Below are 14,166 nucleotides of genomic sequence, written 5' to 3' on the forward strand. Positions count from 1 at the left end.
TTGAAGTTCTCAGGGCAGTTCACAACAGCTTTCACTGAGGCCAGGGGAGCAACTTGTAGAGTGTAGATAGCTGTAGCCAGGGAAGATGGACGAAGGATGGGCATGTGGCATGATGTGAAGAATAATGAGCAGATGTGTGCTTATCAGGCTTGATAACAAGCTTGCATTCCAGACTTATGCCAAATCCATTAGATTATGGTGCAGGGTACACTTACCTGCATCAACTGCAGCATAATCTTGCTTATGGGCTGTTATATGAGCTTGCTCATTTGCTAGCAATACCAATACTAGCTTATGGTGACAATGCTATGCAGGAATAATGTATAAGTTAGCAGAGTTAGGCACTGTAAAAAATGTATATATTTGCTGTAAACAGCAGAGTGTACATAAAGTGGGCAATTAGCCCAACCCCTTGTTTGGACTTCTTAGACCAGCAAGCTTTGCTGTTCGACTGTTCCAGCTAATGGAATGCTTGCTGATTGACTGCTGTTATTGAGTGGCCGCTAGCATTGTATGTTAGTTAATAGATCAACATATTTGTGAGTAAACCAGGATCTTCTATATTGCTGTCTTGAGACTCCAAAAAACCTTTGAGCCCACTGCAGGGGTCTATAGTAGATGAAAATGATGAGCTGAGACAGGTGAATGAGTGAGGGTTAAGGCAGAAGGTGAACAGGAAAGAAAAATGCAGTCCAAACTAGAGCATAAACCAGGTATGCTATGGATGGCACAAGGTGAACAGTTTGGAGGATATGACAAGGAACAAAAAAGAAAGTAACTGAGAGAGATTAAATAGGACAGTGAGAGTGAGAGAGAGCAGTCGGGGAAGCGATAAATAAGGAGGGGAAAAGGCAAAGAGTGAACAGCGGAATACAGCCAGACTGCTTTGGCTAGTCTTGAATTCTGTTTATAGGGGAAAAAGGAGAAAGAGCAAGTAGCCAGGATAGGCAATGGCTAATCACACCTGAATGTGCATATTCTTTGAACAGTACATTCCTTTGCCAGCACTGTCCAAAATACCTGCCTCCTTTGTGGGTGTGGCTACAATTGTGCCATTGCCTTCTTGATCTGCAGTGATAAATTGCAAGCCAGAAACTATGGAAAAGGACTAATAGTCAACAGTTCCCTGTAAGACAGATGTGAGAAACCCTTTATCTAGAGTGTGATGTGACTGGAGAATGTCTCTTAAAGTGGGGAGAAGCAAATGTACAAGGTGGGCCAAAGTAAGTATACAGTATGGCTTGGGTTGTGGTATTTTTAAGGAACCAAAAAACAATGAGTGATGGTACTGTTTCTCAGCCGCTCCTTTTTTGAAGCACCCACTGCATGTGCTATCTGTTAGAGAGGCTGTCCCTTATGTATCACTCCACATTTTTCTGGTATGGCCACAGGCAACCTTCAAACAGGGACAAGGATGTTCCCAATGCCATGCTGAGCAGAAGCAAGATCTGCCCAGCAGGAAACTACCTGTTCCTATGCACTCTTTTGTTCTTGCAGGGCTTCTGTGCCTTTGAATGCTGCTCCTAGTGCTATAAGAAGCACAAGGTTGGGTAGAGTTGCATTTTTTTGTTCCTCTCTCCTGCCACTTCCCAAGGCATTGAGGCATTTCAAGAATAAAAGGGTGACTACCTCTGTTCTTCTTTGACATTAGCAATGGTAGCTGGCACTGTTTAGTAATAAAGGTGTCTGCTTCAGCCAAGTCTGTGTTCTCAGGTTGGTGAGTTAATGGACACCCAGTCACCCCAGATGCCACAATGGGACATATGGTAGAAGTGTGGTTCCTTAACAGAGCACTCCATATAGGCATCTTGTCTCAGTTGGGGCATGACCTTAGCAGCTTAATGTTCTCCTCTCTGTGTCTCCCCCGCATCCCAGGGTACTCCTGTTATAATAAACAAAGCAGGGGTGTTGTCTGTAGGAAATGGGAAAGCAGATTATAAGATCAGTTGGAAAAATAATCAAAAGGCACTAGCATACAAAGGAAATGAATATGAGCATTGCTAATGTAGGGGACTCAGTGACTGATGAGCGGGTAGCAATTGATTTGCCAAGAATGTTGTGGGAGTGACTTACTTTTGGCCCAGCTGTAATTGTCAACCTGCCCAGTTAATACATGTATTGGCCTAAGTTATTCCTATACTGCGATAGGTGCCTTATAGGAATAATGAGGATTGCTCCTATTATGTTCCTTTTTCACTTCTGCTACTATTCCTGCCTGACAAAAACACTGCCCAAATCCAGCCCTATCATATTGCTGCTCACTCTAAAGTATACCAAGGGGCAGGGCAGTCTTGGAGATAAATGTGGTAAGAGTGTTGAAGAGATGAGGAAGCCAGTATAACAGCTAAACAAGATAAATTACTACTTACCTCGCTTAGAATTATTGAACCTCTTTCTTGTTACAGCTGCTGTTTATTTTATAAGTATTTTTTCCATCTGTAATTATTTTCTGGCATCTCGAGTACCTTTTGTAATTGTAATTAACTAGTTGTTAACTGCTAAAATTTTGTTGCCCATTAAACTATCCATGGAACAAGGATCATTCACCTGACTTTCTGGGGCTCTTCCTTCGTATTATAGGCTGCCTGCAAAAGCAGATACTGGCCTGGCTTGCTAATTTATTTATTACATTTCTGTATTATCCAGTTCTCCAGTTCTCATGGCCCAGAAACCCACAGTGAGCAGGTAGCTATGGCCAGTTGTTGTCTTATTTGAACCCAGACCTTTTTCTTCAGGGATGCTTGTTACTGCCCCTTGCATAAAAACAAACAAAACAAAAAGCACATGTTCTGTAGTAAGATTTATTTGCCCATGGCAGTCTCCCAAACATGGATGACAATCCCCACCATACGTTATAGGAAACTATTAGAGAACTGTTCAACATGCCCTTGAAAAAAATCCCATGTCACACTTGTCAAGTGCAAGCCACCCCACCATTGCTCAAGTTGGCTAGTGGTGAGACAAAATGTTTTGGCCCCATGCTGCGTTTTTCTCCTTGTGCTCCTCTGGAGAGTGGATTTCATTTTGATTGCTAGTCACAACTCCTCTGAGGTACCCAAGTGACACATTGGAGGGCCCAGTAGGTTTTACCTCCGTCCGTCCTTTTATTGCTTTTTTTTTGGGGGGGGGGGTGCCTCACTTGTGTCCAAATAGTTTTGTTAATTTATTATTTAGAAATAGCCAAAATCACACATTTTCACAGGTACAAAAATGGGAGGCCTCACCTGGGTAATTAGTACTATTACTACATTATAGCTCACCTTTCTTGTAGGGAACTCAAGGCAGCTACAAGGTTCTCCTCTCCTTGGAAATCAAAGCATGCTTCTACTTTTCTGGAAGATTCGGGACAGATGAAAGAAAGTACTCCACACAGCACATAGTTAAACTGCACTTAACTTCCATGATGCTATCATTCTTGACAGCTTTAAATGGGAATTACACAAATTCAGAGAGGGGAAGGTTATCAGTGATACTAATCCTGGTGACTATATCCTGTCTCCAGTATCAGATGAAGTATGCCTATGTACACCAGTTGCAGGGAAACTTGGGCAGGAGGAGGCTGTAATCACATCCTAATGGTGGGATCCTGGGGGCAGCTGATTGGCACTGTATGAACAGATTGCTTGACTGATACATCATTGCCATTCCATAAGATTCCATTTTATAAGATTCCATTTTTTCTCTATGTGTTTGTTTCTCCGAGTGTCTGGTTGTACATCATTATGGTAGTTTGTCTCCAACATAACAGGCATTTTAATTGGAGATTGTCATTGCCAGTGTGCATTTTTAGCAATCAGATATTTTCCCCCAAAGCCAGCAACTGTTAAGAACTCATTTTGTCCTATTACCTTTCTAGGTGTGATGATTCCCTGTTTCATCAGTGATTAGGTTTGTATGACATGGCAACCCATTGTGGGTAACTAGGCATGGTGGATTGCTGTATTCTTCAAACTTAGACTGCTTCCTACCCAGTGGCTTGTTCTGAGGCAGCCTACACGAGTAGCTTGTTCTATGGGATGTTGGACCCAGAATGAGTTGTTACGTCATCCAAACCCAGAAGATAAGACCCATTGAGGGTTGTGAGAAATAGCTCGAGAGCCACTCGGGAATAGTAGAAAAAAGTCCTTGTCACTCCTGGTGATCTCACCCATGACATCAGCAGTGATAGCCAGTGACAGCCTCACCATTGATGCTTCATGTCACTGAAACACCACTTGCTGCTTCTCAACCTTTCCTTTAGTTTTTCCTTGGCATGTGTGCATGTGTATGCCAGAAATGTGTGTAAACGTGTATCTTTTTTTTTTTTTTTTTTTTATGTGTTGGTCTTTTGGAGGTGCTCAAGAATGTTCTTTCAGCTGTTCTGATATATGCAGTCTTGCCTGGTCTCTTACCTTGTCAATGACAGCTGTCAAACAATAACAGAATAACAAGGCAAGAGTACGTATAAGCTAAATTGCAAACAGTTGACTGTGGTCAAATGCCCAGCTGGAATGTAGAGGCAAATGGGAAAAATCCCATGAAGGCAAGTACAACTAAAGGGGTGAGCTGTACAAGTAAATCTCCCCCTTAACAAAATAATTGTCTGGGTTTTAAATGTTTTGTATGCTGGAACACATCCTGAATCTCTAGCTAGTTCAAAAAGGGTTAGTGTTACTCCCTCTTTTTATGGTTCCTTCTTAGGGCAGTTACTATGGTTCACTGACAGTTATTTTAAAAAACCAAACCAAACCTGAATTTGTGATATTTCTCTTCCATTGCTTCCCAACTGTGGAATCTGCATAGATTTCTCTCTACCAAAATGTGCAAATGTCCCCAAAACTTTAAAAAAAAACAACAAAAAGGTTAGGATTTGTAGAATGGGATGGATTGAATGGTGTTTGTACACATACACCCCATGTGGCTGCAGCCACTCCATCTCATCCAGCTGTGTTGTAAGGGCATTTTTGGCATGTGTCAGGGAACCACACTAAATGCCTTGAAATGGAGCTATAAAATAAAAAGGGGGTAATATCTCCTTCTCTTGGACTAGCTGACAACTTGAGGTTGTAGACCATGCAAGACTGCGTATAATGGAAAGACAAAAGAGAGCGCTCATGCAACTCTGAAAGGCCAACAAAACAATTTCTGTAATATTATAATTACATAATAATTATAATTGTACTCTTTGGATTCTCCAAAGGGAAAATCCACAACAAGAGAAAACAAAAAGGAGTCACAACTGGAGATGGGACAAGGAAGTCAAAGCAGGTTGTGCTCTAAGGACACTGGAATACTGACTGGAGAATCAAGGGGGAAGAAGTGTGAAGAACAACCCATAGCGAGGCTGATCGTCTGTTAGTGCATTATGGGTTATTCTACAGGCAACCTAGATTATTCATAGGGTGGACTGTCATGTCATTTGGACTTACCTATTATTTCCAGATTAAATCAGGATTGCACCTTTTAGCTTAGTATGTGCATATGAATAAAGCTAAACTTATGGCCACTGTAAGCTACAGCCTTTGATTGGGAGTAGAATGATATTTGTGTGAGCAGAATCCAATACTGTCCTTTAGAAGAGAGATGAACATATATAAATGGATTCCAAGGTTACCCATGAGTGAGTTTCTGAAGAAGGGGTAATGTATCATACCGATGCACTAAGACGAAGATGTGCTTTGGGGTAAGAATGTAGGTCAGAAAAATTAAAAGAACCAAGGAATGTTAAAATAAAGGGCATTGTTGTGAACTGCTTTTTTCCCCTCACAGCACACTGAAGACTTAACTGAGCTTCAGTTAAGGGGAAAAGAGAAACATCCAACAACGTCACAGCTCTGCAGCAAAAATGGGGGAAAAGTAATGTGTAAGAAAGAGATGGTGAGGTATTGGGGGAACAAACAAAATTGAGGACAGGGAAGCATCTGAGATAATAAAAACAATCTCCCCAGAGTTTTTTCATAGTCATTTCTCCTTATTTTTCTTTAATTGACCCAGAACAACAAATATTTCATGAATCATTTTTTGCCGTCTTTTTGAGACTGATCCCCATACAATGTACTACTGGTTTTCTAGGCCACTGAAATCTGCAGCAACTCCTGTCCTCTGCAGAGGCATCTGAACCACTAGCCATATCTTCCCTGACAACAGTGCCGTGTCTTTTAGAGTGCAACTTTTGCATGGCAGTGGGAGGAGGTGGGCAAGGTGGAGCATGAGAGATGGGAAATGAGTGAGTGGGACAAAGTGAGTGAGAGACAGGGGTTCCCATGCCTATTTGGGTGCTAGAAGGCAGAGAATGAGGTGGCTAGATGGAGTCACTGAAGCAGTCGGTGTGAGCTTAAGTGGACTCCAGGGGATGGTGGAGGACAGGAAGGCCTGGAGGAATGTTGTGCATGGGGTCGCGATGGGTCGGATACGACTTTGCAACTAACAACAAGTGTCCACGGCTGTTACATGGATCCCTAGTAGGCTTCCTGGATGACAATCCAGCCATTGTGTTAGAAAACATTCCCCACTCCAGCAGTACACAGTATTCTCCTTCTGTGTGTATGGTTGCTTGTCTCCTGTAACCATACCCTCTTTTCCTTCCTCTGTGCTCTCTCTCTTTTGAACTCGTGTACTCTGCATTTGGGCAGAGAACTATCACAATGTCTTCCCAGCTTATACTGTATCTGTTTTGTTATCTCTCAGGTATTGTATATTACCTGTTACCATGTAATTACCTGTAAAGTCAATTCAGATCAACCAGATTAATGGCCAGCTTGATGTTCCACAGGACATTGCTCATACTAGTCATGTTATGTAGTGTTGATGACTCTTGTTACTTCAGAAGTCATTTGAGCCTGGTTAACTGTATTTATTTGCAGTATGCTCCTAAAAACTGTATGAAGAGGAGGTGAGGTCTACAGTACATTCTGTTGTTAGTATTTTCACTTTACTTTCTAGTTTGTGCAAAAGCTTTTTGCCACACCTAGGGGAAGTATGGCTTCATGCATTTCTGTTTTTCTACAGTGTTGAGCCCTGACCAACTGTTGTGCTTTCTCAAAGAAATCAGGAGAGATCCCTTCCCAAGAAAATGTGTTGAGTTGCAAAACTAAGTGACAAATCATAATCCCCAGCCTTTTTCTAAATAGCCTTGTTACAAACACTTCTAAACTGTTTTTCAAGAAAGGAACCAAATGTTAAGGAAATATGAAGCTATTATCAAGAATGGCAGCTCTGCACCGACTACCCTGCCTAAAATGTGCAAATCCACCATAAATCCTAATGCTTCCAGGAGATATAAGATGAAGTACTTCTTCAGATAGCATATAGTTAAGCTATGGAATTCATTACCACAAAAAGATGTATATGTGGCCACCAATTTGGAAAGCTTTAAAGGAGGATAAAGCCATCAATGGCTATCAATCCCAGAAGCTGTATGCGGCCTTCAGTATCAGAGGCAGTATGCCTTTCAATGCTATTTGCTGGGCAGCATAAGCAAGAGGGTGCTATTGCACTTCTGTCCTCCTTATGGTTGTCCCACAGGGAGCTGGTTGACTGCAGTGTGAGCAGATTACAGGACTGGATGGACCCTTGATCAGTTCCAGCATGAGTCCTGTTAAGCTTGCATGCTTAACCCTTTAAGTAAGTTTTTTGCACTGTTCAGGCAAGGCTTATTTATGCAGGGGAGGTTGGGGACAGTCTTATTCTTTTTTCATTGCCATTCTTCTGCTCCTCCTTCATTCATGGTGAGAGTAGTTATTGTTAAAAAGCTCATGAAATGTTAATGGTGTGTAGTGCTTAGGGGGAAGGGCCCCAGTGATATACTTTTTGCAGTTTTTCATGTATTTTAGCTTGTCCTTAACTCTGCATATACTGCTCAATAGATCAGTGGTTAAGCCGTGGACCCAGTAAACGGGATGTTTTAGTGTACTTCTTCCAGCTTTATTAATAGTCAATAGCCAGATAGCCATACCTTTGGCAGGGCATGAACTAGCGACAGAGCTGAGGCCATTTCTGCTAGTGGATGTATCTGACTACCATGAATAATAGTGATGGTGAGCAAAAGGGATCCAAATGGCTGCCATCATCTGCAGAAATGGACATGGGCTGCTACCACATCACTCTGCTTAAAACATGAGTGACTGTTTGATTTTCTCGGTGCCCTGTGTCCTCATGTAATGTGAAATGAAAAAGTAACGCTATTTGTTCCCCTGTTCCTTCTACTACTGTAAGTTTTCAACATGCAAAAAGGATTTAAGTTGACCACTTTCTTCACACGTGATTTATTTAATTATTTGCTATATTTATATCCCACCAGTTTCCTGCAAGGAACCCAAGGCAACTTACACAATCTTCCTCCTTTCCATTTTATCCTCTCAACAGTCCTGTGAGGCAAGTCAGTGCCTGACCCAAAGTCACCCAATGAGTTTTATGGCTAAGTGGGGACAAGGGCCTGAATCTCCCAGTTCCCAGCCCGATGCACTAACCACTACACCAATAAAAGCCCTCATTGGGGAAAGATACAGAGAATGTAGGTGTGTGTGGGCAGATAGATGGGGAGGATCTGAGAAGGAGTTGCAGTGGGGAGGAAAGGGAAGAAACAGAGAGGAAGAGAGTAGTATAAGGAATATAATGTGGAAGGAGTAATCTGACACTGATGTGCAGTTTTGAGCACCTGCCTTCTCATATTCTTTGCTTCTTCCTCTCAGGCTGACACCTTCCAGTGTTAGACTGATGAAAAATTCTGTGTTTTACACTGAGTGACCAAGCTAGAGGTTGGTGAATGGAGGACCCACTTGCAGAGGTCCCAACAGCTTTTCATACTGTTATGCATAGACTAGAAATGTGAACATCAGGGAAATCAGGATAGAGTGCAGAAAAGTACAAGGCAGGAGTTTCAGACAGAAGCTGCCTTCTGCATACCAAGGAGAGAAATACTTCCACATTGCTAGTAAACTAGGCACATAGAGGCGTCAGCCTGATTTTTTTTAGGTTTGGTTAATACAAAAGCACATGGGGCCAGCACTATCAGCAAGTGATAGCCTTCTATTAGTTCTCAGGCAGATTCCTGTAGCTGTATGCAGCCCACCCTGTTTGTCAGAGGCCTTTCACACCTCGGTCTAACTCTTGGGGTTTAATAGCCTGCCTATAAAAAAAACACACATTAGACTATGAGAGAAATAATGACCCCAAGGCTGCTGCTGTAGAAATCTACAAATGACACTACTGCTCATCAGTGCTCTAGGTATTGCTTTTTGCTGTCATAACAGTATGTTACCTGGATCAAGAGATATGCTATATTTATACTACCTTCTGACCTCTCATCTTGAGATTGCATGGGCACTTGTTTTGTAACTCCATCTTTTGGTTATAGTCCAGATTGTATGGGCACTTTATGTAACTCCATTTCTTGGTATAGTCCACTTCAGGAATAGTAAATTCCAATGAATGAAAAGCTCTTGTTGGAATCTGCTGACTCACTATGCCTCATTTCCGTGATGCTGGGAAACTTCACATTTGGATATGTGGCCGGTTGATCTTTCACGTAGGATACATGACTTTCTTAGAATTATTTCTGGATGGTCCAGCTGCTTATGCATGTTTGCTCTGGGGATGGGACTCCAGATTGCCTCTATGCATGTTTGTCCAGGGGATAGGACTCACTTTGTGCTTAATTTTGTAGCCTTAAAGTTCGAGCACTGTGACAGGTCTGGGTTACTTCCCATAAACCCCAGTCTGCTTCAGCCCTCCCAGTCCTTGATGCAGGGGGCATGGCCACCTTGGCTGTGATTGCTGCTTGTGGTGGGTGGCTGACAGAGAGATTGATGCTAAGGCCCAGAACACTGCGTCCTTCATGCCAGAGCAAAGCACAAACAATCCAGGGATGTGAGTCAGCAGCACCCTGTTTTGTTTGCATCTTGGATGGGCCAGACAGCAGTGTCTGTAGCTAATGCTGCCTCTGGCAGATTTACAGCACAGAGAGAGCCTGAGAGATGTTTGACCTTATCCCAGGGAAACAACACCGAGGCCTTGAGTTGGCTGCCTGCTGCACCATTGCAGAGATAGAGATGTGGAATGAGAAGGATGATAAGGCAGCAAACTACTGGTAGGATGAGAAGCAGGGGTTGGGTAATAGGAAATATGACTGGAAGGGACTAAGTGAAGATGATGTTTCCTGCTTTCATGTGGGATGCATAACAGGAAAGGTTGGGCACTGAGATTTTGGGCAGTGGAATTAGGGCAACAGAATGAAATGCCATGGCATTTGGTGGTCTTAACAAATGCAACAGTGTATTGGTAGTGGTAATTAGCTGTCTAATGCATGTGATGCCTCAGATTTTAATCTAGAAAGGGTGAAGCAGACTTGGCCACACAGGCTTGGAATTATAGGAGTTGTAAGGCATCACATCTGGAAAGCACCGGGGCAGTGCTGGTGTGAAATGCATGACCCTGCCATCGTGGCACCTCTCAATAAATAGTGCACCTGCAAACATTTAGGATAGGGTGGGCCCAGAAATCTTGCTTCAGGATATATTTTCTATAGGAAATGAATTGCTCTTAGGACACTTTGTTTTTACTTGGTATGTTAAGTCTTTACAGTGGAAAGATATTTTACTCTGTTTTGTGATAATTTTTTATTTTACTAAGTGTTTTATATATTTTTAATTGATCTACTAGTGAATCAGTCAAAACCAGGAATAGTTACTCTTCTAGATCTGACACAGGAATGTATTTAGAGAGTAATTGCCTATCAGTCTTACCTGCAATCTTCCTGGTACTCAATGGATGCAAGCTTGTACATAACATACTTACCTGGACCAGAGTCTGACTGAACTCAGGATTGCACTTTTAGTGTACTTTCTGCAGAAATGCTCATTGCTAACCATGGTTGCAGAGAGTGGTCCTCCTTTAGCGAAGGCTTTCTTACACTTAACTGTGAAACATCATGGACAACTCCTGTGAAGGGGATTTGATGTGTTATTTCAGTAATTCCAACCCTTGCAGACTAGTCATGTCAGGGAGCTTCAGCCTGTCTTACCTACATGCCAGAGACTATTACTGGGATTTGTATGGGGCTGATACAATCTGAACTGCTGATCATGCAGTGAATAAGAAAAGATACTTGCCTTTTTGCAGAATACCTCCTGTACTCCTACTTAGGCCCTGGGAGTTCCGGATGTTACTATCTACACATGCCTTTTACTGTTAAAATATATACATGGAGCTTTTTCTTCCTTGCCTTGGTGTCTTATGGATAGCTTTCATGTTGCTTCTTTTCTCTTTTAGAAGGAATGAACTGCATGAACAAGAACCATGGTTGTGCCCACATCTGCCGAGAGACCCCAAAGGGTGGCATTGCTTGTGAATGCCGACCTGGCTTTGAGCTCACGAAGAATCAACGAGACTGCAAGTGTAAGTCGTTGCCTTGGGATTCATAGATGTCAGTCAGGGGCAGAATGAGGCCCACACCTTCACTCTTTGCCAGCCTTCTGAAGAAGTAAAAGAAAGTCACAATCATGATACAAGGCTGGCCAGTTCCCAAGAAGGATAATTCAAACTGGTCAATCAGTAGTCTGGGAAGACTTTGATGCATCTTCCTGGTGATTTCTGAGTCAAGTTAGAATGTGTAGAGATGGAAATGTGGGCTCTACTGCAACCTGACTGATTTTTGTTTTGAGGCCTTTCCAGGGGTATGAGCTCGTTTATATTAATTGCACTTTCTCAGAGCACTTTTAAATGGACTCATAAACAGTGTAGTTCTTGTGCATGGCTGGTTATCCTTTGCTTGTCTTGCACTTGATGATGTAAGAGACAATTTATGTAAGTTGACTGAGCTTGCATCCGGCACTTGAATGTGCCTGACTGCCCTTGAAGAGGGAGTTCATTCCAGAATGCTTCCCAGGAAGCTTCTGGAAACATAATTCTGCTTGCCACCAGAACAAATACAACAGCAGGGGAGGGTGCATGCACTAAAATTGCCCTGGGAAGGTTGCATGGGGTTCGTGGGATGCATGTTGCCTACCCCTGCTTTAAAGTAGCATAAGAGTCTTGTTGTTTTTGCTGTAACAGTCTAAACCTGCTAAGCCTCAAGACAATTTGATGAAAGATCTTGGAGTGCATAAACAGTTTTGGTGAAACTTGATTGTCATGACAGTTTGCATTCAACTTGTAACTGATGACACAATTTAGGAGCTTCCCCACTGTTTACATGTTTTCTTGCCCCTTGCAGTGACCTGCAACTATGGGAACGGAGGGTGCCAGCACACTTGTGATGATACAGATCAAGGGCCAAAATGTGGCTGTCATGTGAAATTTGTGCTACACTCTGATGGGAAGACATGCATAGGTAGGTGAAAGCTGTAGTTCAGGTCTTGGTTTAAAGTGTGTTTGTGCATGCACACACATGTGGCTGTTCGCTTGTGCATATGCATGCACACACCTGATGAGGAATAGAGTGAAATACTTATAAAACATTTGGTGAATAAAGCTTCTGCCTTTATCATTTATGAGAGCTTGATTTTTACCTCCTTGAAGGAATACTGTTTATAACTTATGGTCAAGATAAATAACATATACTGGTGTAATATCTAATTGCTTTGTGTGCTCCAAAAGCCACTGTGCAGGGAGCAAAAAGAGAGGACAATTGTAGCAGTTAAAAATGTTCAGCGTGCTAGGCATAAAAATACACATCACCAAACCTACAGCTGCAACTGGTGTTGCCTGAAATAAGTTGCTTTATTCTGCTGCATGCCACAGTCAGGCCTACCTGGGGTAATGGAGCAGATGACTTCTATTCTTCATTATTCATGTTGGAAGAGAATCCATTAAGCTGTAGGATGATTCTTTATTGTAGCTAAAGATTTAGTTGCTCTGTATTGCTTACAGTCAAGTACACTTGAAGGAAATGGTACCTTCAGAAATGGTACCTTCCCACAAAGACAGGATATTGGCCACAGAAGGCTTCACCTGACCAAGGGAGTGTTAAATACAACAGGATTGGTGATCTCGTGTGAAATACAGAACAACTGAGGTCATTTCTGATTGAAGTAGCAACTATCTTTTTGTTGTGGGGTAGTGGTGAGGAGCGCACGTGACTTACACAAATATGTAACATAACTGGATGAGCAGCTTTGAGATTGCAGCCATGTTGGGCTTGGCTCAAAGCACAGACCTCTGATACCCAAAGCTTTCCTAACAGATTCCTGTATTTGAGACACACAAACTTTCACATATTGGGTGAGGCTGATCCTGTAACTTCTTTTAGTGACTAGACTCATTGCTGATCTATTCTTAAATTTCAGGAGTTCTTTTTCTGACTCTTAAATCATATTAATTGTATGCAAATTTTATATTAAAATAAATATACACATTTCATCCACATTTTATTGTTAAAAACTCGCAATTTTATTTCAAAGAGCATTCTTCTTTGAAGACCAAACTGGATCTGATGACTGTAGATCACTGATCAGATTTTCTACTGCTTTTAACAGCTTGACGTCAGAATTTGACTGTGCCTGTAGTGCTGGGGGAAGAGGTGTATCCCCTCTTGGAATTTTTTCATTGAAAATCTCCTCCCTCCAGGTGGTGTTTGCCGTAAGCAAGACACCATACATGCAGAATGCATGCATCTATTCTTCCTCTGTGGGACTGAACCAGCTTACATGATGCAAAAGTATGTGAAGGGAGAGGAAGGGTTTACCCACCCAGGACTGTGGTCCTAAGTGGATTCAGTGATTCTTTCAGTTACTATTACAGCACAGTCTTGTGTAGATCTGCTCAGAAATAAACCTGTTTTAGTTCACCAGGACTCAGTCTTTGGTCAGTAGGGTTTACAATTACAATCTTAATCTCGGGAAGTACAGCATGATAGGATCTTACCCTGTCATGTCTATTTGCACTGAGAGGGTATCAGTGGGATAGATGAACAACACTGTGCAGAAGCTAAGTGTAAAGAAATTCCTGGAAATCATTCCTGCTAAGCTATGAGGCCCAGACTTCCTAAGTAGGCCAAACAGATTGAGATGGGGGATCAGTCCTTCCTTTTTGGACATTATTGTTTCACCAGTAAAAATGTGATTACTTAATATTAGGGATATCAGGTTCTGTTCAATACATTTTGAAATTGTTCTGGTTGTGTAACAAAGATAGCTTCAGCTTCAGTTGGTAGACACTGCAAGAGTCAGCTGAATATGTTCAGAGTTCATG

At 42.2% G+C, this 14,166-nt stretch overlaps 1 protein-coding gene across 8 annotated transcripts in view; it reads left to right on the forward strand.

The window, feature by feature from the left end:
* SCUBE3 (signal peptide, CUB domain and EGF like domain containing 3) overlaps positions 1-14,166 on the forward strand; it is a 139,969-nt gene that overhangs the window by 59,665 nt on the left and 66,138 nt on the right. For 6 of the 8 annotated variants that reach the window (XR_006416138.1, XM_044444775.1, XM_044444778.1 and 3 more), the window contains 2 exons: positions 11,248-11,373; positions 12,191-12,307. Coding sequence is in view for 7 of the 8 variants with exons in the window: in XM_044444775.1 (XP_044300710.1) it covers positions 11,248-11,373; positions 12,191-12,307 (243 nt within the window). In the remaining variant the exon portion in view is untranslated. The remainder of the gene's footprint in view (positions 1-11,247; positions 11,374-12,190; positions 12,308-14,166) is intronic. The other 2 variants (XM_044444749.1, XM_044444786.1) reach the window with 1 other exon arrangement.

Source organism: Varanus komodoensis, unplaced genomic scaffold (assembly GCF_004798865.1).
Source record: "Varanus komodoensis strain SLA01 unplaced genomic scaffold, ASM479886v1 scaffold1, whole genome shotgun sequence".
NCBI lineage: Eukaryota > Metazoa > Chordata > Lepidosauria > Squamata > Varanidae > Varanus > Varanus komodoensis.